A 25,684-nucleotide genomic window follows, 5' to 3' on the forward strand; every position below is an offset into this window, starting at 1 on the left:
CGCGCTCTCCTGGAACACGTTCAAAATCTATAATAAAAAATAAATTAAACTACGTACTCAGTGATGGTCGGTGGTCGTTTGGGCGACTATAATTTGTACCGTTTGGTGGCGAGTGAAATTATTTTTACCTAAGCAAGGTAAAAACCGGGTGACAGATACTGATGATATTATTGCAATATTGCTTATCGAAAATAAGATTGTGATTCAGATACGCTGTCCAAGTTGTACATAATAACACTGTAGTGTGATATGTGTAGTGTCTTGAATTATACTTTCATGTACGATTATTTAAAAATTAATTTTAACAATATTAGTCAGTTGTAAGTTTTTATATTTTTTTACATTTATAATGGATTTAAAAATCGAACATATTTTAACTACGAAAAGAGGTAAAAGATATATAGTTATCGAACAGTACAAGTACACGGAATCAAATATTCTTCAAAATGAAACAATTCGATTTCGTTGTACAAACAAAAAATGTAAAGAAAGTGTCTTAATTGATTGTAATGTAAAAAATATATTAGAGATGACAACACATTTACATAATCATAAGCCGAGTACAAAAAGATCTTTAACTATAGATATAATTCGAAGTTCTTTTATAATAAAAGCTACTGAACAAATACATGAAAAACCTAATAAAATTATTAGGAAAGAATTATTAGTAGATAAGTCAGGACTTCAGGATGTACTTAACTATTCTGATATTAATTTAATTAGGCGATCAATTTATCGTAGTCGTAAACAACAGTACCCAATATTACCAAAATCGCAAAAAGAGTCATTTGATCAATTATATGATATGCAATCAACAATAAAATACAAGGATCAGCAATTTTATTTTGTAAATCAACAAATGTCAATTGTTATTATAACTTTTGTCAATTTACAACTCCTGTGTAAATCTAAAAATGTCTTTGGAAACGGAACATTTTCGTATTGTCCCAAGTTTTTTTGTCAACTATGTACATTACATATCTATACTTACAATTATTATGTACCAGTAGCATATATATTTTTAACATCAAGATCAAAAAACAATTATTTGAATATGTGGTTTGAAATATCTAAGTTATGTAATGAATTAATTGGCAAAATTCTTCAAGTAGATTTATTTCATTCGGATTTTGAAAAAGCTGCATATTTAGCTACAACGCAAACATTTCCTAACTGTCAGTTAATAACATGTACATTTCACTTAGGCCAAAGTTGGTATAGGCAAATAGTAAAACATAAAAACTTATGGAAAGCGTATTTAATTAAAGATTCTGAAGTCGGATTGGGGCTCAAATTTTTTTTCGGTCTATTATTTTTGCCACTAACCGAAGTAGGAGATGCGTTTACTGAGTTGTTATCAATTATATGAATGTGTACAATTTGTCCATAATGTCTTGAAACCTACATAGACGAAAACTCAGAGTTCTCCCCTCATTTGTGGGCTTCATCACCAATATTTGACCATCCCAGAACCACAAATGGACCAGAATCATTTCATTCTCACTTTAACAAATAATTTTACACACCACACCCTCATTTACATCAAGTCATTGCAGTATTATTAGAAATCCAAACTGAAAATATGATTAAAATCAATTCCATTTCAAAAAATATCCTTAACGCTCAACGAAAAGAAACTATAAAAAAAAAAAAAAGAGTTTGTGCAAGAAACATAGAATAAATATGAAAAAGTGAACATTAGCCAATTACAATGCATAAAATGTTTATGTTTAAAATATCAGGCTAATAAATTACTTTAAACTGTACTATAACTATACTTAATATGATTTTTGATCAATTATTTATATTTTATGTGATTTTTAACTTATTATTATTAATTATTCATATTTTCAAATGGTATATATCTATTCGCCCAAACGGTATAAGTTATTCGCCCAAACGGACTATATTTTGGGTCGATTCGCCCAAACGGTCTACGCCCTCAGTGATAACGTTGGTTTACAAGCAATTGAAATATGTTAGAGATATAACTATGAATAAACATGGCAACACTTTAGATAATATCGAAGTAACACCACCTAATATATGTGGTATGAATATGCCCCATTAACCTAAGTTGATGTTGAATGCAACTTCAGCCATTACCAGTAGAAATTGAAACCTAACCATCGTATAACCAAATTTGAAAATCTCCAAGTGTACGTTCTATCCAATTGTTTTGAAGAAGACAACAATAAGACAAATAATTATTAATGAGTAATTAAAAGTAACGTTAAATACTAATTTTTTTTCTTAAATATTTCAAGTTTTTTAATACATATTATGGCTCACAGGCTTGATATATTATCCATTCATAGATATTCGTGTAAATATAACGGATGCTATGGTTATAGGTAAGTATTCCAATAGTGCCAAACTGTCAAAGCTAGACGACTCAAATTAATGATCTAATTTAGTTGTAGGAATAGTATATGGGTTTTTAAATCATATTTAGAGGCAAATATGGTTTTATTTTTTATTGTGATATGTAACTGATGATTATTAATTTTGGAAAAAAATTAGAAAATTCTTATATTTCTTATCAATCCGGAAGAACTGAGGTATCATCTTTATAAACGTAGCAATAAAAGTATACATTAATGTGGTGGTTACACTGATTTTATAGGATACGATAATTAGTTGGCAATAAAAAGTATTAACTTAGCAATAATCTTTGAAAACCACTGAAATTTTCTTATCACAACTAGTCCATTATTGCTAATGTAACCTTCATCATAATATATATGTATTATATAGAAATCTATGGTACACGCAGTCGAATAGACCACCACCGTTATCATTTTGTTGTTATCAAAAATAAAATTGTTATCATAAATATAATTTTATCATCAATTATAAATTTATACTAAATTAATTACATTATTTTATTAGTTACAATGTAATATTAAGATATAAATTCAAAACTGTATTGTTAAATAATGTAGGCAGTCAAGTTGTTCTCAATATTTATTGTTTTCCTTGTATTTATTTATTTATAATTTAGATGTACTTCATTTTTTATTATAAGAATAGATATGTAAAGGAACATTGATGTGACCTGTAATTAAAATTAATAGTTAAGTAATAATAGTACTAAAAAAAATTTAAAAATTTTATATAGGTGCCTAAACAATACATTAGTTAACTCTTTAATTAAAACACTTTTTAAAAGCTTCTAACGCTTTTAAAACTATTTTAGATTATCCTAGTTGATTTAATAATTATTATGTAGTCAGTGTAGCTGTGTATCAAAAAACAAAAAATAATATACAATTTGTATATATAATTTACATAACTATATAAGTGAAGATAACTTGATATGAATAGGTTATTCCACTTTTTTGTATTATTTGTACCAATGTGACATACATACTAATTTAATGAAACTTAGTTTTTTGATTAAATAACTTTTTATAGTTTTTTTTTTTTTTAATTATCGTTGGTGTCGTTTTTTAAATTATTATTTTTGTTAAAATGGAAGATAATAGATATTTCAACAGTCTGGAACATATGCTAGAAAATTCATATATAGTGAATAATATCTCTCTTCAAGGAGAAAATAATGATTTAAATTTATTTACTACACGTTTATCGGAATTAGGTTTTGGCTATGTTGTGGCAAAGTCGGTGAAATATGAAGGTAATTTATTAAAATAAGTATGAATGTTTAGATACTTATTTATTGAATTTTTAAAATATGAACCAATAATATTAAAATGCGTTGCGTGACAGGAGAAAAATCTAAGTACAAATTTTCGCTTGAACGTGAAGTTGCTAATTAAATTTATGGGCTGTCCATTTTTAATTACAGAGCACATTTATTTTGAATGTGTAAATGGATCTCATCACAAATCTAAAGATATGTGTAATTTAAATCTTAATTAGTGATGGGCATAATCAAATTATTTCTATAATCGAGTTATTAGTAATCGATATATTGTTATAATCGAGTTATTACTCGAAATTTTCAATTGATATTAGTAATTTTAGTTATTACTTGAATAGCAGGTGATCGATATATTTTCATTATCGAGATATCAATCGATATAATAACGCAAAATGTTCAATTAATATGATAACTAGGAATAATATAAGTTTGTTATTAGTCGGTATTCGTAATAGTTAAAATTATCAATAGAAATAAAAATATGCATAAATCAATCTCATTTTTATTTTTTTATTTAAACGTTAATCTGGCAAATTATTTTAGACCATTAATAATAGTTACTAATAAATTTAACAATTATAATTAATTAAACAAATTTAAATTACTATTTAAAAAAATTATATAATCTAAATTTTTAGAAGTTAATCTGCTTCGACGGTCGTTAGTTATTTGCCCTGTTTTTGAAAATACTCGTTCCGAATAGCAATTTTTCTTAAGTGTTCCTGTACTGTTGAACGTTGTTTATTATCCGGCCTCATTTTTAAATTTTAAAAATAAATAATTTTTAATAAATAGGTAAGGAACTATAGAATAATGAACAGTTAGTGAACAGTGTCGACTGTTAACGCGTGCTAAGGAGTACAAAATGAAACAATATTTATTTATATCGAGTAATGACTAATATTATTCATTCAATTATTTACGTATTCGGAGTTTTGGACTTAGGATTCTAAAAATAAAGTTTCGAATAAGGTACCCGAGTGACGAGTACTCGAGTTACTTTAGTTCGAATGAAAAATCACTCGGTAACATAATCGAGATATCTCGATTATTATCAACAATCGAGTAACTCGATTATTTTCACACGATTATGCCCATCACTAATCTTAATATTACATTGTAACAAATAAAATAATGTAATTCGTTTATTATAAATTTATAATTGATGATAAAATTTTATTATGGCGACCCACAATATTGTTGTTAATAACCGCGGTAACGCGTCAGCTGCGTGTCCCCCTCCTTTCACATTATATACGGTCGCATGCGTCGATCGTCGTCGGCCTCCACGAGCATTACCTTCGCCCGTCCAGTCGCTCGTAGGTTTTTCGCTCTACACGCGTTTTGCGATAACCTATAACTATAACTATGTTGTTTATAATCGTTGTTATTTTATAATAAATGTTCCTTTTAGCCTGACAGTCTTAGCGTCTTAAATATTGTTTCTTTTATTTAATTGGTATTGATATACTCAAAACCAAAATATTTATGATAACAATTTAATTTTTGATAACAACAAAATAACAACGGTGTTGGTCCACAGAATTTATCTGTGTTATAAACACACCCTCTTAAAAGATATAAGATAAGACCGAGTTCATTATTATTAATCATAATATGTGGACGCAATGTGACCAACCTTAATTTTAAATATCAATATATTTTAACGGTTATAAATTATAAACATACATTACATTATGATAAAAAATACTTTCATATACATACGTACTATTAGCAATATTGAAAATCGAATGTACCTATTCTAGTATAACTCAGTTTAGTGTATAGTTATAATATTGTTTATTATAAGATTAGTTATTTATTGGTATTGTTACGGAATTAATTCATTTTGTGGTTATAATTTTTTTTTTTGTTCTAATTATCTAACTTTCTGAGGTGTTAACTACTAGCTTAACTCAACACTCGAATAATGTTATCTATTACTTAAATGTCATAATGTTTTATTAAATTACAGTTTTAAATATATTTATATATTACGTAGTTTAAATACATATAGAAAAATATTGATGCCAAAATATTTAAACTTTTACATACTATTGTAGAATTCCAATTATACTTTACCTAAAATTAACAAAGTTCACGAAATACTTAAATATGATCAAATCCAAGAAATTTAAAAGTAAGTCAATATTAAAATACTGGTTATAGGCTTGTATGCTAAATTATTAAACAAATGTTTAATGTATACACATATTTAGTAACATATTTACAGGATTGAATGTTGAGAACAAATCTCAAAAGATTTTTAATATTATACCTAATAAGTTTTCCATTATTGTAAAATACAATTTTAAAACAAGGTTGTTGTTGATAAAACAAAGTAAAAATATTTACACAATTACATCTTATCTACATATTTTATATAGGTATATATTTTATCTATAATTTAGGCCTACTTTCTTTTGATTTTTATGATGAATATATGCTTAAAACAAAATACCTAATTATAATATGGGCAGTATAAATAAAAATGTAATTTAAAACTTCATTTCTCATTTTATATTGAAAAGGAGTTACTAAACACACAAAAAATAAATTTCACTATTGATATGATACTATATTTGTTCATTTTTAAAATGGAAAAACAATTTTTATTTTTATCAAATTTAATTATTACAAATACATTTTTAATTTTAATAAATTAGCATAGCGATACTTATATTTAGTTTAACTATTTGTACATTAATAAGTTATTTAAAAAAAATATATAAAATGTTTTTTATACTTGTATTTCTTACATTACTACACATTAGCATTACTTATTTATGAATCAATATTGTTTTTTGATACTTAAGTTTAAAATGTTTTTATTATCTACCTATGAAAAAAAAAAAAAATTAAAATTAGTTTTTAAAGATACTCAACTACTTAATTTTTGTTTTACAGTGCATAAATTAAAACTTGGCAAGAAAATGAATGAATCTATAGAAAATATGTCTGACAAAGAAAATGATATTTTTACTGATTCTAGTTTAGAACTATTTGATACATTGAAACCAAAATTGAAAACCAAAATAAATTCTAAAAATAACTCAAAGCATGTTATGCTTGATACAATTGATTTAACTAATGAATCATATCTCGGATTTGAAGATATTAAAATAAAAAAAAATAAAAAAAAGGATTCTTTAATAGTTTTTAATAGCAATTCATCAAGGAATGAAATGAGTTCTAATGAAAGTTTCAAATCAGCTACAAATTTACTTTTTAGCCCTAATAATAACTATCAAGACCTTACAAATGTTGATACGTCACCTGTAAAACTTATTAATAGTATTAATTCTGAAATTTCATTATCTGATTCTATTCAAAATTTTTCTAAACTAGAATGCAATGATACAAATTATGCATTTAATCATGTAGAAGATATAAACTCTGAATTTCAAAATAATTATACTACACCTAAAGTAAAAAATAATCAAACTAGTGACCTCTCAGAATCAGCAAAGCTATTAGATCGTATATATGGATATGAGTGGCGACACATTGATGGAGTAATAAAAGTTACTGACAAAAAACATTTGAATAAACATTTTGATGAGTAAGTATTATTTAAATAAATGTTAAAATTTTATATTTATATCAAGTATACACTCGGTTTTAACCCTTTCAGTAGTAGTAGGACGTTTTAGTTTATTTTCCTTTTATATATGATATAAACTGACAGGTTTTGGTAGAAGCCTGCCTGATATGTTATGGATTACTTATATTAGAGTATGTAAAATAGTTATTAACCATTACATTTATATTCATCATGACTGTTATCTTTTTAATATATTTTTTATACATAAAAATAAAATAATAAATAATTATAATTAAAAAAAAAACTAATGGTAATAATTATTTTAAAATAGCTGATTGTCCATTATTTGTATCCGCTTAAGATATCCATATATGAAAATTACAATGGTACAAATATTAAAAATGTAATCTTCATAAAACTAACCATTTTATTGGTGTTTTTGTATATTTAATATTTATTTAATTTTTAGATTGAATGATGAAAATGTCTCTAATAAAAATTATAATGAAATTAAAATTGGTAAGTAATTAATTATTTTTTTAAATTATAATTTAAATAAAAATTAATATTTTATTATCATGTTTAGTTGTAATGATTTGTTTTTTATAAGTCAAAAATAAAAAATCTTTGTTAATATCATTGGTAAATTTATAATGTAATATATAAGATTAACTATCAATTTGAGGTTTTTTTCATAATTTAAAGTAGTGTATAAAGACAAATAATAATATATTTTATTTTCAATAAGTATCTAAACATTTTTATGTTGAACAATTTATAACCTATATATAAGTAAAAAAATCAACTGTTCTAATGTACAAAGAAATTATTGGTACCAGTCAACTGTAGTGTTTGATTTCTATGCATCTTAGTTATACATTTATGAGATCTTAAATTCTGGGCTATAAAATATTATATTTAATGCATAAAGTGAAGTGGTTGATCTTGATTTTTTTATGAAAGAGTATTTGAGAAGTGAGTTTTAAATTTGTAAACCCTTTCAAATTTGTATTCATCAATTTTTAATTAATTAGTATTATAATTTTGTCTTGGATGTATTATATATTTGGTTTTTGACTCAATTTATTTTTAAACCAATCTTTTTACTTTCATTTAGTAGGATGCTTGTTGTATTTCTCAGTTCATTTTCTGTTTCAGCTATAAGGACTATAGTCAGTGAAAGCTACTGAGTGCTGTCGTTACTGTGAACTTATTTGATATCTCTTCTCCAAAACTTACTTTACTTTTGGATTCATATGTACATATTTTTATCATTCTGACTAATTTTGCTGGTAATTCCCATTTGGTTCATGACATTCCATAGTTTTTCTCTATTAATCGAATCGTATCTAACGTTAAACGGAAAACATACCGATTACAAATCAACATCATCAAATGCCTTGGAAATTTGAGCTATCGGATTTAACAATTGGAACCTGGAACGTGAGATCTCTATATAGGCCCGGAACTTTGGCGATAACTATATTTTGCCTTGAAGATATAAGTTTGATATTACTGCGATTCAAGAAATGAGATGAGAAGACTCGGGAAGTATCACATCTCAAAGGATGACAATTTTATATAGTGGTGGGAAGAAACACGAAAGAGGAGTAAGCTTCATACTGAGAGATAAATTTATGTCGAGTATAGTAAATTTCAAACCAATAAACGATCGATTATGCATCTTAGAGATTAAGTGTAAGTGTTACAATGTGATCATGATTAATTGTTACGCACCAACGGAGGACAAAAACGATGACATCAAAAATGCCTTTTTAGATGAGTTGAAAATGCTATAAGATAGTCTACAAAACTGGAAACCAAAAATAGTAATAGGAGATTTCAACGCAAAAATAGGTAGGGAGAAAATGTTTAGACCGACAATTAGTAAGGAGAGCTTACACAGAGAAACTAACAAAAATGATAATATACTTGTTATATTTGCATCAAACAAAAATATAGTCATAAGTAGCACAATATTGCCATATAGACCATGTACTTATAAATACACAGATAAGATCAAATGTCATATATGTAAGAAGCATGAGAAGTTGTAGTGCAATATCCGATCACTTCCTTATAAGAGTTAAGATATACTTTAGTATATCAATGGAAAAACAGAGAAGAAATGCAGGGAAAAAAAGAATTAACAGAGGCATATTGAAAACTAAAATAATAAAAGTGTAACAGGAAAGATTAAATGAAGAAATGCAGCTAATAAGCCAAGAGCAGGCATAAATGACACCTGCAAAAAAATAACGCAAGTAATTAAAGATACATCTGAAAGAATATTGGGAAACACACAATGTATAAAGAGGAAAATATGGTTTGATGAAAATTGCAAAAAAAAACCTTAGATATAAGGGATAAAACATGTCTGAAGGTGATTCAGAACACAAGTAACGAAAACAAATATACAATGGGAAAAATAAAGAATTATAGAAATAGAAAACAACAATAACAAAAAAATAAAATAAAAGCTTTTTTTGAAAAAGTGAAAAATGTAAAAACAGGTTACATGCCGAAAACAACTATGATAAGAAAGGATGATGGAACTATCGTAACGGATAAAGGAAAAATAGGGAACGAATTTAAAAATATGTTTGAAGAAATGTTGAATCAACCAGGAAATGGGGCCACAGTAGAAGTTAATGCAACAGTGGAAGAATTATTGGACAAACCGATACAAGAAATAAAAAGAGGAATAGAAATGCTGAAAAAAGAAAAGGCCACTGGGATTAACGAAGTTGTTTCTGAATGCCTTAAAAAAGAAGAAAAGAAGTTGACTTAAAAAATGCATAAACTCATCACCGATATTTGGGAGCAGGAAGAAATTCCAGAATCATGGAGGATGTTCGTTTTATGCCTGGTGTACAAAATATTATCTAACTTCTTACTAAACAGAATGAAACCATTTATTAAAGAAATCATTTGAGAATACCAGGCAGGTTTCATGGTAGATAAATCGATTATAGATCAAATTCACATAATAAAACAAGTTGCAGAAAAAAGTCATGAATTGAATAAAGATGTACATATGTTATTGGTGGACTTTAAAGCAGCATACCACTCGGTGGATAGAAATAAAACTGTGGAACGTAATGTTCCATTTAGAGATACCAGAAAAACTAATGGATAATCAAAGTGTGCTTACAATGCTCTATATGCAAGGTGAGTTTTGGAAAAACTTACTCAAATGAATTCCTGATGTCGACAGGTCTCAAATAAGGAGACGCGTTATCACCAGCTCTGTTTAACATTACCTTAGAGTCAGTGGTGAGACAGGTTCTTAGTAAGGCGGAAGGAACAAAACTTAGTGAGGACCAATAGCTTACAATTATAGCATATTCTGATGATCTAGCGATTACAGCAGAAAATAAGGAGAGTCTGAAACAATCCACAAAAGAACTAATATGGGCAGGGAAAGAAATCAGACTTTACATAAATGAAAATAAAACAAAATATCTAATACTATCTAGACAATATCACACGGAAAGACAAATAGAAATAGAAGGTTTTTTATTTGAAAGAATAGGGTACTTCAAATACCTTGGAGTTTGGGTGAACGCAAACGCAAATAGTCAGGAAGAAATAAGAAAAAAAATTGATAGCAGAAAATAGAAGTTTTTTTTAGACTATCAACACTATTCAAGTCAAAATTACTATCAAAAAGATCAACATGGTACAAAGTTTTAATTAGACCTATAGAATTATACGCGTGTGAGACGTGGGCAACCACAAAAATGGATGAGAAGAAATTGGGTTTTTTGGAAAGGAAAATACTTTGAAAAATTTTGAACTAAAAAAGAATGAAGAAGGTGATTTTGATATTAAGACAAATAAAGAGTTAAGAGAATTATTTGGAAAAGTCGACATCGTAGGAGTTATGAAGAGTGACAGAATAAGATTGGCCAATCATGTATGGAGATATGAAGTAGTACTTGGGATCATAACAAAATGGAAACCAAATACAAACGGCCCCGAGGGAGACTCAGACAATTGTGGGCTGATAGAGTCAATGATGACCTCAAGTTGATTAGAATGGATAATGCGGAGGAAGTGTCAAGAGACAGAGAAAAGTGGAAAGACATGTTGCTGTTGCTGCAATGGACCTTAATGGTCTTTAAGACACCTTAGAAGAAGAAGAAGAATCAAATTTTTATGCCGCTTTGTAATCTATGAACATAAGATATACATCTTTATTGAACTCATGACTTCTCCGCTAAATGTTTAACTATTTGAATTTGATTCACTGTTGATCTCCTTATCATGAATCCATTTAAATATTCTCCTATTATTTCTTTGATATATGGATTGATTCTGATTAGAAATACATTAGACAGAATCTTATATAATTTTTACACTCCATGATATCTCCCTTTTTAAAAACAGGTCATATGACAGATACTCGCCACTATTCGGGTATTTCTTCTCGTTTTCAGATTATGTTAATTAATTTATGTAGTTGATTCAGTAAACATGGACCATCCATTTTTAAATATTCTGATGCTATTTTATCTTTACCTGGTGCTTTATTATTCTTAAGCATATTTAATTTCGTTTCTACTTCCTTTTTGATGGGTTTTCGAATAGCTATTCTACTGTCGTTAGCTTATTTACAGTAAGTCTAATTCTTGGCTGGTTTAAAAACTTTGTAAACATATCTTTAAATTCGTATGCAATTTCTTTGTTGCTTGTTAGAAGGGTTCCATCACTTTATTTTATAACCATTGGTCTGGACTTGTAACTATGTTTACTTCATTTGCTTTTCCAAAAAAAATTTTTGAATGTCTTTTTCTATTATTTTCTATAGTTTGTATACGTTCTTTTTTCCACAGTCTCTTATTCAATCTAATCAAATTTTTTATTTATCTTTGTTTAAGTGCTAACAGTCTTTTGTTATCTTCATTGGGTTCATGAAAAATTTTTATGCAAACTATCTTTTTCATGTAAAGCTCTTTTATATTCTTCGTTGACCATATTTTCTTTGTTTTTCCTTATATGTACCCAAAATACTTCTTCAGCTATGGTTTTTACTGTTTGTTTTATTTCTTTCCATGTTTCACTTATATTTGGTCTTGTATATTCTGTAATTTTGACATTTACTTTTTTTGATATACTTTAACTTTTGTTGTTTTCAGTGCATCTCTATTTATTTTTTCTTTGTATTTCAGTTTCTTTCACCATTCAGTTGATATTATATTCGCTCTTAAAAGGAAATTATCCAGCATAGCTACTCCCACTCATGCTTTTTACATCCCTTACACAAGACTTAATTTGTGAATCAACTATTACTTGGTTAATTTGGTTTCTTACATAATTTATTTTAAACATTATTTAAATAATTATGGAATTCAATTTTATTTGTTTTCTTCAACAATGGAATTTTTAATTTAATCTTAATTAAATTATATGTATCACAAATATATTTATTATCTACTCATTAATTTGTTAAAATAAATCAAGTTTTTTTTTATCTTTCAGTATCTCCTGAAATTCCTTCAAAAACTTCTAACAATCTTCATAAAAAGGATATCGAAAATGAAGTCAATAATACTTCAATAATTTTAGAGTAAGTTTTTTAGTAGAATATTCAAAGACAAATTTAACTTTTTTTATGGATATAGGCGCTAAAAATGTGTCATTCCTATTATAAAAAAATAAGTAAATATTTTAAGTTTAATATGAATAAGTATCTAAATCTATTTAAAATTTTGTAGTTTATGAACAGTCTACTGAATACCTTAAACAAATTTTGATGGCTATCCATCAATTTTTAAAAAAACTTACAAAGATAATTGTTTGTTTTGTCATTAGGGAATGAATTTTAATGCTATAAAAAAATAAGTAAAATGTCCTAAAAAAATATAACTTAATGCCTTAAAAATGCTATAATATCAAAAAAAATGCACTAAAAAATTTAAAAAAACTTTTAACTACCACAATTAAGAACTGATTTGTGTATGCATAATATATTATTATTATAACTACAACTTATAAAAAAAACATATTATTATAAATTGAATACTAATTATTATTTAGTTTTATATTAGTTATTTGCTATCATCGCATATTGTAACATTATTGAGGTTATTTACGATGAAGATACAATTAGCTGGTCTTGTAAAATTACTAATTTATGAGACCAGTTTAGGTATTGTTACCGAAATATGTAAATAATCATTAAATTTATAATTTTTAATAATTGTATCAATAAATATGGCATTATATTTATTAGTTAAGTATTTGTTATAGATTTTTTTTTTTTTTATGAATGAAATATTTTAAAATATTTTCCACCCTTAAATGATGTTGTTCTAAGTAGGTTCCTATTGAAAAATTTACTGAGAATAATTTAAAATTACTTGAGTATTAATAGTGAAATAGTATATTATGAGTAATTTAAATTTTTATGGATGTCCTAAATTAATTTGTGAAAATTTATAGGTTATAATTTTTAAGAAACTATTTTTGTTATTACAAAAATAATTATTTAATCACTATGATGTATAGGAAGTATCAAATTCTGTGATTAAATAGTAATTAACTTTCTCTTCTGTTTTCTCCAAGAGTAAATTTTTATGTGACCTTTATTTATTTATTCCTTCTCTATTTTTTAAAGGAATATCAGTTTATCAAATGATTCAGATTATTTAACAAATAAAAAAATAAATATTGATTCTACTGCTGTAACTAGTTATAAAATTAACTTTAAGTAAGTACTCAATCATAATAAGTGTTATATTTATATTTTTAAAATTTCTTTAATACTCTCTTTCAATTTTTTTATAGCAAATCCAACACATTTACTGAAGATGATGATAAACAATGTTCTTATATAGAAGCTAAGCTTTCTTTTTTGAGTTCTTTATCATGTAAGTATTCAAATAAATGTATTATGTCTTACCCCCTTGTTTTCAAACTATATGTAAAATGTGTATGCATTTTTAACTATAAAATTGTGACAGACTTTTGTTATTTTGTCAACATTTAATATTTAAATACTCAATTTTTTTTTAATTACCAATAAGAGATTTGTATGATAAACCTTGAATTAAATGTTCATGACTTTTATCAAACTAAAATAATTTTATTGTAATTTTAAAGAAAAAAGCTATGAAAACCTAACATTTCAAATAACTTTTGAAAGCTCAAAAAAAAAAAATGTATTTGAAAATTACATTATATATAGTGTACGATGATTAAAAATTTAATTAATATGTGAATTCTCTACAATTATTAATTTTTGAGTTGTAGAATTAAAATTTGCTATCAGTATGCAGTATATTTTGTTGGGTTTTTGTTAATTTTTTGTTATTATTAAGAAAACTGTTAGATAATTTATTAAGTGATCCCTTTTTAAAGTACCAACTAAACATTTCCTAACAGTAACTACTTATAATACTTATATACCTATAATACCACCTGTATAACATACTATGGTATAAACGTTTTATTCAGAATCGTATAAAAAAATATGTAGTTGCTTATTTCGATATTTTATATTGTGGAAGTAAAATCTAATTATGATGAGTCTTGGATAACAATTCCTTGTATTAAAACCTAAAAATAAAAATGTTAACAAATTATTACCAATTCAAAATTAAAAAAAAAATATATATATTTAAATGTCTATGAAAAACACAATAAAATCTAAATCTTTTCAAAGTCATATCATTTCTAGAGAATAGTAATATGTTTATTCAATAAAAATGTCAAACTTAAAATAATTTTTTATTAGAACCGTGAAATAAAAGTTAATATAGTCTGGATTTTTTATTCCTGGTTCTTAATTATTAAAAAATTTAAAAAAACCAACAAAAAGTATGAACTAAACAAAATTTTTATCTGAAAACTATCTATCTTTTTAATTATCACAGCATGGCCTTCTGGTCAAAATTTGGTAAACATGATATATAAATAAAAAATACACATGATGTTATTCAATATTAAATGTTTTTAATATTATATTGTATAAATTAATTTCAGGTTTTACTGGGTCAATGAAATGTGACCCTGCAGCTGAAAAATACAAAATTAAATTTAAAAAAAATAAAGATGATTTAGTTTCTGTATTATTTAAATTATTCAATAAAGAAATATTTGACAATAAGGTAAATTACATTTCTATCGTTACAAAAATATCATAATTAGTTTAATCTTATTTATTTGTTTTATATTAAATAAGTTTTAATTTAATATTCTTATCTTTTTAGTATTTACCAAATATCAATTTTATTAAAAATTGTATACTCAACTATAGAAAGTAAATCTCAACATGAAAGAATATAATACTTATTTTGATTTATTTTATGTGGTTGCTCATAATGAGTCTCATTTATTAGTTTAATATCCAAATTATTATCTTTAATTGTTCAATTAATAAAAAAATTCAATGTTTATTCTTAAATTCAGTGGCGTAGTTACAGGGAGGGTGTAAGAAATTTTCACCCCCCTACACACACACATAGATTTTTTTTTTATTGATATTTGATTATTATTTTTTAATATTTACATATTATATTAAAATATTTTGATTTTACTATGATTAGGTATATATTAAAAATTGAGTAAAAAAATAATTTTCATTAAATATGGAACATAATAATAGTACCATTTTAAATGTAATATTATTACATATGACCTCGTTTTAAGATATACTAAGAACACTTAAAAACTTACTTTTAAACACCCCCCCCCCTCAGAAAAAAATTGTATCTATGCCACTGCTTAAATCAATTGTTTTACTAAACATTAAGTCGAAAATCTAAATTAAAATTTTCATCTAAAACAAATTACTGTTATGCAAATATACAAATGTTTTAATCCTCAAAATTTAGTTTAACTGATTTTTTAAATCAGTTTTTTTTTAAAAAATTATAAAAATTATGTTGTAAAATTTATTATTGTATAATTGTAATTGTGCAAACATATTAGAATTGAATATTATTTTTACTTTAATTTAGTCTTTAAAGCAGTCACATTATATTTCATGTACTAATTGATTCACTATTCACTAGCTTCCAGCTGATATGAATTTCAAATGGAATGCACGATTAAGGTCAACAGCAGGTGCTTGTTTCAATAAGCGTTTGGTTAAGATAAATGAAAATTTAGACTGCGAAAGAATTTCTCGCATTGAACTTTCTTCTAAAGTGATTTTCAATATTATAGTATTTTATGGTTTGCGGATGTTTCGTCCCCGTATATTATTAAGATAGAACGTTTGACCTCCGATTAGGTTGGGTTATGTTCTAAATTAATCAACTCAAAAAAATAATATAGGTAAGTAAACTAACAAATTAACAATTTTACGGACACTTTTTTACCTTTATGACATTATCGATAGATATTTATCTTAATCGAAGGTCTTCTTATTGATTGGTGATATTGCACGATTATTATTTATTTGTCAGGCAGTAGAAAAATGTTATTAACTTTTTCTATTTGTATTGTAAAGACTAAATAATATTTTATACTTGCTCTGAATACTATAATAGTATATACACAGAGCACACTCCACAGTACTAGTTTATTAGTGTAATTGTACGTACATCAGTGAATTATGGAATTGTTAACCGCGAAAAAATTAAATCATAAATTTGCAAAAAAAAATCATTACGAAGATAAAATAAAACTACATTGTATTGAATTTAAATGTAGTAATATTAATGATATTTTAAGTGATCTAATATAAATAATTGTGTATAAATTAATTTATATAATTCCCTTGGGCCAAATGTCCTATCTTAGTAATAGTTGGTGATGAAACGTCCATGGATTCATTTTTTTGACAGGGACGAAACGTCTGCGAACCGTATTTTATTTTTAACAAATTATTTGTTCCCATATTTGATACTAAATAATATAATATAAAATTACTTTTTGTTTTTATAGATTATTGATACAGCTGAAAGATTAAGAGATACATTAATTCATGAACTTTGTCATGCTGCTTGCTGGATATTTAATGGCATTTCTGAAGGGCATGGACCATCATGGAAACGCTGGGCAAATAAAGCTATGAAAAAGTTTCCAGAACTTCCAATTATTAAAAGATGCCATAGCTATGAAATACAAACAAAATTTACATATAAATGTATTAAGTGTGGCTATAGGTAAGAGATTAAATATTTTCACAAAAGAGTCAGGGTTCTAATATGAGTTATATTTTATGGATTTTTATATTTTTGGTATAAATGGTGAATTACACATTTCATTACTTGTAACATTTATACATATAGTGGAACCTTGATTAGTCGAATTATAACTCGATTATAATGTATTATAATAACTTGCAAAAATGCCTTGGTCAAATGTCAATACATGTTATGTGTGATACATTTACGTGGACATTATTGACAAAATTAATAATTAGAAGTCGCAAAAGAAACATGCTGTTGCATACAAATCCTAGCCCTGTTGATGATGATGTGAAATTGCCTTTGCCTTTAACTACTCTTGCCTAGGCATTAGATGGTTTACAGGTACTATATAAATATATTCATGAATAACCAGAAATTCTAGATGAGATTTTTCCACACTCAACATAATTGAAAACTTAGAAGATACATCCTTGTTATACCAATCAAAAATATGTAATTTCTTCCAAAAATTTTCTTTATTTACATATTTATGTTACTATAGAATACTTTTTTAAAAATTAATACATATATTAAATATGATGTAAGTAAATGAATGCAATTATCAAATAGAGTCTTTATGTTTTATAATAAAATATTTTTGATTACTCAATTTTTTTTCCCCCAGGACCAATTTGAGTTAGAGGTTCTATTGTATACTTTGAAATTTTACTTTTTTAGGCTACAATAAATTCTCAATTAACCTTAATAAAATTAAGTGATGTAGACAATCTGTGAAATAGCCCAAAAATTAACACCAAAAGTGATTTTAACAAATAAGTACATTATTATTATTATTTATTTTCTTGTATAAATATCTGTAATTTCCTTTGTTTTTTTGTATTGAAACACTTTTATTTATATCTGAAGATTCTTTGATAACACTTTGTCACAAAAAATTGCATTTATTCTGAATAAGTACTATTACCTTGTTAACTATTTGTTCATCAGTCAGATTTTCAAACCCTGAGTCATAGGCATCATAATTTATCCTCCATACTTTATCTTAGTCATTATTATCGTCTCCAATAGATTTTGTATAGTATAGTAGTCAAATCATGAATAAAAAGAACTTCTTAATCATTCTCACATTTTCCAACATTTTTATGATAATTGTTCAAATCATCTAAAATGACTTAAGTAATGTAGATTGCATAAATGACAATCTTGCATATACATAATTTGTATTTCTTAAAATAATATTTCTGTAAAAAACTATGGATAATAGTAAGTTAACTGTGTTGTTAATTGTAAATTTAAATAAAAAATAAATTTTTCAGTATTGGACGTCATTCAAAATCATTAAACATAGAAAGAAAAAGATGTGGATATTGCTATGGAGAATTTGAATTAATTGTAAATAAAGCTAATAATCACAAGACTATTAATAATTTACCAGATATGTACACAGATCCATTGAAACAATTATACAATTTAAATGACATACAATCTACACCAAAACCTGTCAAGAAACCATCAAGATTTGCTTTATATGTTAAAGAAAATTATGGCAGAGTGAAAAGAGAAAATCCTTTATCAAAGCATGGTGAAGTAATGAAATTACTTGGCTCTCAATATGCAACAGCAAAAATATTAACTACTGATGAAATTTTTGACAAACTTCTTGATAATTAAGTATCAAGACATAATAATACAATTTAAAAATTTGATATGGCTTTTATTGATTTAATACAAACTATTACATATTATTCATTAAATTATAATTTAATTTTTAAAATCAATGAGTCATGTATAAAATATGTACATATGTGTGTTATAATATAGAAATCTAATCTTTTTTTTTATTATGTAAAATACAAATATTTACTAATTTGTTTAGAGAAACAAGTTATTTTAGAATTAAAGTATAAAGATTTATTATATTAATTATGTATTAAAACAATATTTTATCAGCCTAATAATTTTTTTTTTTTTTTATATATATATTATTATCATACAAACGAGGAGTGTTGATACAAAAAAAATAACATTGCATTAGGTTTCTACAATTAAAGTAAATTTGAAAAAATATAAAAGGTATTTTAAAATAAAACTTCATTATTGAATAGTTCCATAAAAAAAAAAATTTGTTGATTTATCCTAGATCTATATTTGATAATTGTATATGTTGTTGTTCATTTCGTGCCATAAAATACGATGTATCATCAATGCTAACAGGATTTGGCACAAATGGAGGTACTTCATTTAAAAGATTGTCCCAATCAATTTTAGAAAATAATTCAGTTGATGATCTTAAATCTGAACCTGAAAATCTTTCATTTTGATTTATAGCCATCAAACCATCAATTGCTTCCATTGCTTCTTTAGACAATGTCTGGTCTCCAGATGGCCATTCTAATTCTATAAAATAAGATTTATATTCTAAAGAGTACCAGATAAAATAAAAGATAAAGGGTTTACCGCGTCTTAGGATGTCTTCAAATATCTCTTGTACAGTATCACCTTCAAATGGAACAACTCCTGTCATAAATTCATAAAGACAAACACCTAATGCCCACCAATCAACACCAGATCCTATATAACACAATTATTTTATAATTAGTAATTTTACTATACAATTTAAATAATTAATATGATTACCGTGTTCTATCCCTTGAATCAATTCTGGAGCTAAATAATAAGGTGTACCTAAAATTCTACCATCACTAGCTCTTTTTCCTTTTCTTAATGACTTAGGAGTTCGATATGGAGTTAATTTTGGTAGATATGGAGTAGCGATTGGACTCATAATTAATTCATCCTAAGATTAACAAAGAATTATAAAGAAAATGTAAACTGAATATAGTATTTAGGTGTTATAATAATTAACCATATGAGCGCCTTTTAAAAAAGATGGAGATTGTGTAGGTGTAGGCAAACAAAATCTTGTAGTTTTCAAAGTTATAGGAGTATCTCCGTATGAACGTTTACGAGAACATTGTACTGGAGTTGATATAGCAACACGACCACTACTTAATCGTTCTTCAGCTCTAAGAAAACATTTTAATTATTTTTATTCGTAATAAAATTAACTTCATCTCACTTCAGTTTCAAAACACTTTTAACAGCTGAGTTTGAGATATTTGATCCAACATTTGATAAATCTACTTGTTTGATTTGTTGAGTCAAACCACAACTATTCAATGTATTACTTTCTAAATCTCTAAGTGGTAATATTCTCCGCTTATATCGTTTCAAAGACTCTGTTCCCGATGTTTTAAATCTTTTGCTAAAATTAAAATATATTCTAGTATTTAAATCTAATATAATACTAAACAATAATTTGTTGATTATAACATTTAATATTGTAAGTATTGTTGGTTAAAAAAATTATTTTCACAAAAAATCAAACTTATTATAAAAATAAAAAATTATATAAGTTTTAAAAAAATAAATCAATTATTTAAAAAGAATTACAAAACAAGATTTAAAAAATGACTCTTAATCATATTAATTACATAGAAACCTTAAATTTTTGGTGGAACACGGGGTATCATAAAATTTATCCTTTATTACACTACATTCACAGTCTGTAGAAGAACTGCAATTCTGACAAGTATAAAATGTAGTTCCTTCTAAAGTATTATTTGCTGATTGAAATGGTACTATTCCAGAAACATGACTACTATTATAATCATCTTCATCTAAATCCATATTAAAGCCCATACTAAAACCACTGACATGAGTTTTTTCATTTGACCCCTATAGGAAAAAAAACTTTTATTGAATAAATTATAACTTAACTATTTTTTTGAAGACCAAAAATATTAAATAATTATTATATAATGCTATTGTAACTTACAAATGAAAAATGTGATGTTAAAGAAAGTAATTGGCCAGGAGTTCTGGTATTAACATTAGGAGAGTTATTTAACAAATCTGTTATTTCTAAATCTATAAATTATAAAAAAAATTATTAAAACATTTAATTAAAATAAATAGAAAGCAATTTTACCTCGATGAATTGTAATACGACTAAGACCAAAATCTGTTAATTTTATATGGCCTTGCCCAGATATTAACATATTGTCAGGTTTTAAATCCCTATGTACAATACCATGACTGAAAAAAATAATTAAAAATACAATTTAATGAATAGTTATTCCTGTAATAAGTCTCTATTAGAATTCTACATCACTTCAAACTAAATAAAGTAATTATTATGTAAGATACTAACACTATAACTCAGTAACCTACCACTCGAGATGTTTTTAAGTAAATCCTACATAATTACATGTAAGTTTCATATTTTTGTTCCTCATTTATGATTTACAATATTATATAAATTAGGTTGAACATATTATGTATAACCTCAACTGGTTAGTTCATTTAAAGACCTTATTTAAAGACTTCTTTCTAAAGATTGATAAAGAATGAATTATTGTATTTTATTTATTTTTTAGTCAAGCAATTTTTTTTTAATAATTTTAATCCAATTTCATTAATAAAATAAAAATATCGATAGTATAAATCTATAAAGGCGCACATTTACTTAGCTACATTTATTTTATTTGGCGGTTAAAGAAATATTAAAATGAATGCATGAAGTCTAACAAAAATAAATGTATAGTAATATTATTAAGAAGTTAATTAACTTTTTAAGGTTTATTAACAGGTACATTTTTAAAATTTTCAAAGTTGCTAAAAATGTTAAAAACCAGGATATTTATAAATTATATATTTATGTATTTTGTTAAACAAAATATTACTTGATCTAACCATTTACAAACTTATTAAATTATGACAATTACTTTAAATGTTATTTAAAAAACATTAAAATATCTAACCCTCAGTATTATAAATAATACATATTAAGTTATCTACCTGTGGAGATACTGTAAAGCTAATGCAACTTCAGCAATATAAAATGTTGCTACATCTTCAGGAAAATATCCCATGGCATTCAGCAATGATTTAACATCACCACCAACCATGTATTCCATGACCTTAAATAATAAAAATTATATTCAAATTTCATCAAAAATGACTTCTAGTTTTTACTACTTTCAAACTAAAAATTTAATCCAGTATTTCATTTTTAGAAGAATATAAAGAATAATAAGAAAAAATATAAAGCATATTTTCATCAAGAAATTAATATTTTTAATGCAATTTTAAATTTGTTTTATATGTATAAATAAACAAATATCATTTTAAATTACCAAATAAATAGAACTTGAAGTCTGTAGTGAATAAAACAATTTGACACAAAATGGGCTGTTAGCTAATGCCAAGGCATTTCTTTCGTTAACAACTAAAATTAATAATAATTAATTACTATAAAAATATGATTAGGTAATGTTTGGTAAACATGAAAAAAATACCTTGTGTAATCATATTTTTATTAATCATGTCAGTTTTTTTCATAACTTTAATAGCATACATTTGATCCAATTTGTTTTTCTTATGGCCCAAGTACACTTTACTAAAATCAAAAATTAAATAAATATAATTCCAGGCACTTAGAATTCTTTATATTTTTATGCTTTTAATTTCAAGTAAATCAAACATTTATTGAGTAGTTTTATGTTTTATCAGAATGATACACAACAAAAGAATATTAAAAATGATAAATATACCCAAAAAATAAAATAAATTTTGTTCATAAAATAATTCAAAAATATTTTAAGATTAAAATATTTAGCTATATTTATATTGGCAACAGCTACAATATAGTTTCAAAAAATACTATTTATATGTTGAATAGAAAATATTTAGATTTATTTAGTTTAAATACATAAAATAAATAATTTTAACCCCTAATATAATAATGCAAGGAATTTAGACTTAATATTAAAATTAACAAATAAGAAATTTTAATATGTTTATGGATAGAATTAATTAGATATAAAATTCTAACTATTTAAAAATACTAGGATACAACTGAACTGTATTATTAAATATTTAAAATATGTAAAAGAAGTTCCAAATAGTCAATTTTTCTTTTATGTCTTAATATTGATTATTATAATTTTGTTGTATTATATATACTCTTACACAAATTAAAATAAATGAATCTAAAACACCATAATTTGGCAATAAACTTAATTTAACCAAATAATTACCAATGAATTTACCTCATAAGGGGAAATTTTTTATTAAGAGAATATTTTAATTGTAATAAATTATATTTCAAGGAGAAATGTTGAAATGCCAAAAATTATATATATTAAGATATCAGTTTTGTTTCTAAGAACAAAATTTTACTCACCCATAAGCTCCTCTGCTAATTGGTTTTATTACATTGAAATCACTTATTTCTGGATGCTATAATTTAAATTTAATTTTAATGGTTAATCATAAGTAAATTATATGGTTTGCACTTATTCTACAACTCTAATATCATATACTAAAATAGATAATAGGATAAATAATTATAAATTACACTTAATCCATAAAATAAGTATTATCTATTATGTTATATTTATTCAATAATAGTATAAAATAGGTATAATCATAAATAGGGCTTGTAACTTAATGCATTTAAAAAGGACTAAATATGCATTTAATTTTTTTTAACACTTAAATTTTCATAAATATATTTTGCTAAATATACTCGTACATAACAACAGTACAAATATTATTAGTATATTATACTAAGCTAAACATAATTTTTAGGTATAAAATATATGATAAAATAAAATAAAATAATTAGCTTGAAATTTGAAATTTTCTTTCAAAATGTTCCAATTAAATTATATATATCTGTAAAGCATAAATAAAAATTAAAAAAAATACTTAGAACTCAAATCATAATTAAGAAATACATTTTGTTTTTACCTGCAGAACTATTGCATTAAACCACTAAACATTTTTTAATGTTTTCAAAAGTTAAGAAATCGCCGATTATTCAATTAATACAATCAACAATAATCATTAAATTGTTATGGTTAAGTATAAATAAAACTGGAATTTTGTATCAACCTGGTATTTGAGAATCATGATAAGTACAATATTTAATGAAAACTCTCAAAATAAATATTTTATTATAGCTGACATTTTTATATGTTATTATCAATTCATCAATAATCATAAAATATGCTCTAAAAAATGGCATAATTAAGAAATATGTGCTTAAAATTGCTAAACCACTAAACATGCAAAAATATACACTATAAACTTTTAATGTATTTTTTGTAGTATAACGAAAATAATTTTAAGCTGACTTAGCAATAAATTGAATAACCCAATAAAAACATGCAAATGCAACATCTTCCGAGCCCTAATCATAATTTTAAATAAAATTACATTTGTTTACCTTAGTCTCTTTAGTGTTTTTTACAATAGTGTTCAACAAAGTTTTTTCATATGGAAAAGTTTCTTCATTAATATCAACCATTTTAGAGTATAAATCCAAAATTGTATTTACTTACATATATTTATATATATATATACACAAACAATATAAATTATTTATCAATAAAATAATAATTATAAAGGTACACTATTAATAAACATTTAACTAGACCACAAGTATATTTGAATTTTAAACAAATCTTTTAAAATACAGCTCACAAATGCGTCAAAATAGATTTAAAAAAAATATAACTAGAAAAATTAAGACTTTCTTGCTGTATAGATGTAGCTAATTAATTTGATGTTTACTCATAGATTAGTTATATTCCATTAATATTAATTAATATGTTAATGATGTATATACATATAATATGCAAAAGCAGTAGTAACATCTACAGTTTGTTGATATAATTGTAACTTGAAAACTTTTACTCCAACAGTTTAATATTATAAATATTGATCACTAATAATCACTATAAAGTATTAGTACGATTGAGGATAGATATAGTATCATAATTATTTAATTACGTATCGTCTGATTTGAGAATTTATGTTTTTTATTTAAAATGAAAAATATATCATAATAACGGCCAATATTTATCGCTCTTATCAAGATTTCATGAAAAATTATTTTTGGTATATACCTTCTCATGGAGAAACAAGTATTGGCATATAATTGATTGTTGAAGTTTAATTTACAAAGAGATTAGATAACATTTATGACGTCACACCATAGACTTATAAACTTCTGGTAAATACTATCTATACAAATAAGATAAATTTAAAATTTTAATTAATCTGCACTACTATATAATATATAGACTATATATATATATATATATATGTATATATAAACTTATAACAATTATATCATGATATTAGTAGTTATTTTTTTTTTTTTTTTTGCGAGCTTCAGAAAAAAATTAATATTAAAAATAATGAAGATAATAGTAAAATAAACTGAAACCTTTTCGAAAACAATATAATAAATCTTTTGGTAATAACATTAACTATATACACTGAATATTATAAATT

The 25,684-nt window shown here is 24.7% G+C and overlaps 2 protein-coding genes across 2 annotated transcripts; one reads left to right on the forward strand and one right to left on the reverse strand.

The window, feature by feature from the left end:
* The first annotated feature begins 5,520 nt into the window (after window positions 1–5,520).
* Window positions 5,521–19,050, forward strand: LOC112684567 (HMG box-containing protein C19G7.04-like). The gene is made up of 10 exons (XM_025556151.1): window positions 5,521–5,807; window positions 6,575–7,229; window positions 7,681–7,730; window positions 12,696–12,783; window positions 13,834–13,926; window positions 14,004–14,086; window positions 15,201–15,325; window positions 16,232–16,366; window positions 17,109–17,329; window positions 18,634–19,050. The coding sequence occupies exons 1-10, from the start codon at window positions 5,783–5,785 to the stop codon at window positions 18,986–18,988; spliced, it is 1,830 nt and encodes a 609-aa protein (XP_025411936.1). The 5' UTR covers window positions 5,521–5,782; the 3' UTR covers window positions 18,989–19,050.
* A 350-nt stretch (window positions 19,051–19,400) lies between these two features.
* Window positions 19,401–24,773, reverse strand: LOC112684568 (serine/threonine-protein kinase greatwall). Its single transcript, XM_025556152.1, has 13 exons — window positions 24,612–24,773; window positions 23,565–23,620; window positions 22,678–22,778; window positions 22,516–22,607; window positions 22,178–22,299; window positions 21,309–21,415; window positions 21,156–21,247; window positions 20,820–21,055; window positions 20,397–20,582; window positions 20,184–20,343; window positions 19,955–20,114; window positions 19,775–19,888; window positions 19,401–19,714 (listed from the first exon to the last, which is right to left on the reverse strand). Exons 1-13 carry the CDS (start codon window positions 24,690–24,692, stop codon window positions 19,449–19,451), a joined length of 1,773 nt encoding a protein of 590 aa, XP_025411937.1. The 5' UTR covers window positions 24,693–24,773; the 3' UTR covers window positions 19,401–19,448.
* Window positions 24,774–25,684: the final 911 nt, after the last annotated feature.

This window comes from Sipha flava, unplaced genomic scaffold, assembly GCF_003268045.1.
Source record: "Sipha flava isolate LNK unplaced genomic scaffold, YSA_version1 252_pilon_pilon, whole genome shotgun sequence".
In the NCBI taxonomy this organism is placed as follows: Eukaryota; Metazoa; Arthropoda; class Insecta; order Hemiptera; family Aphididae; genus Sipha; species Sipha flava.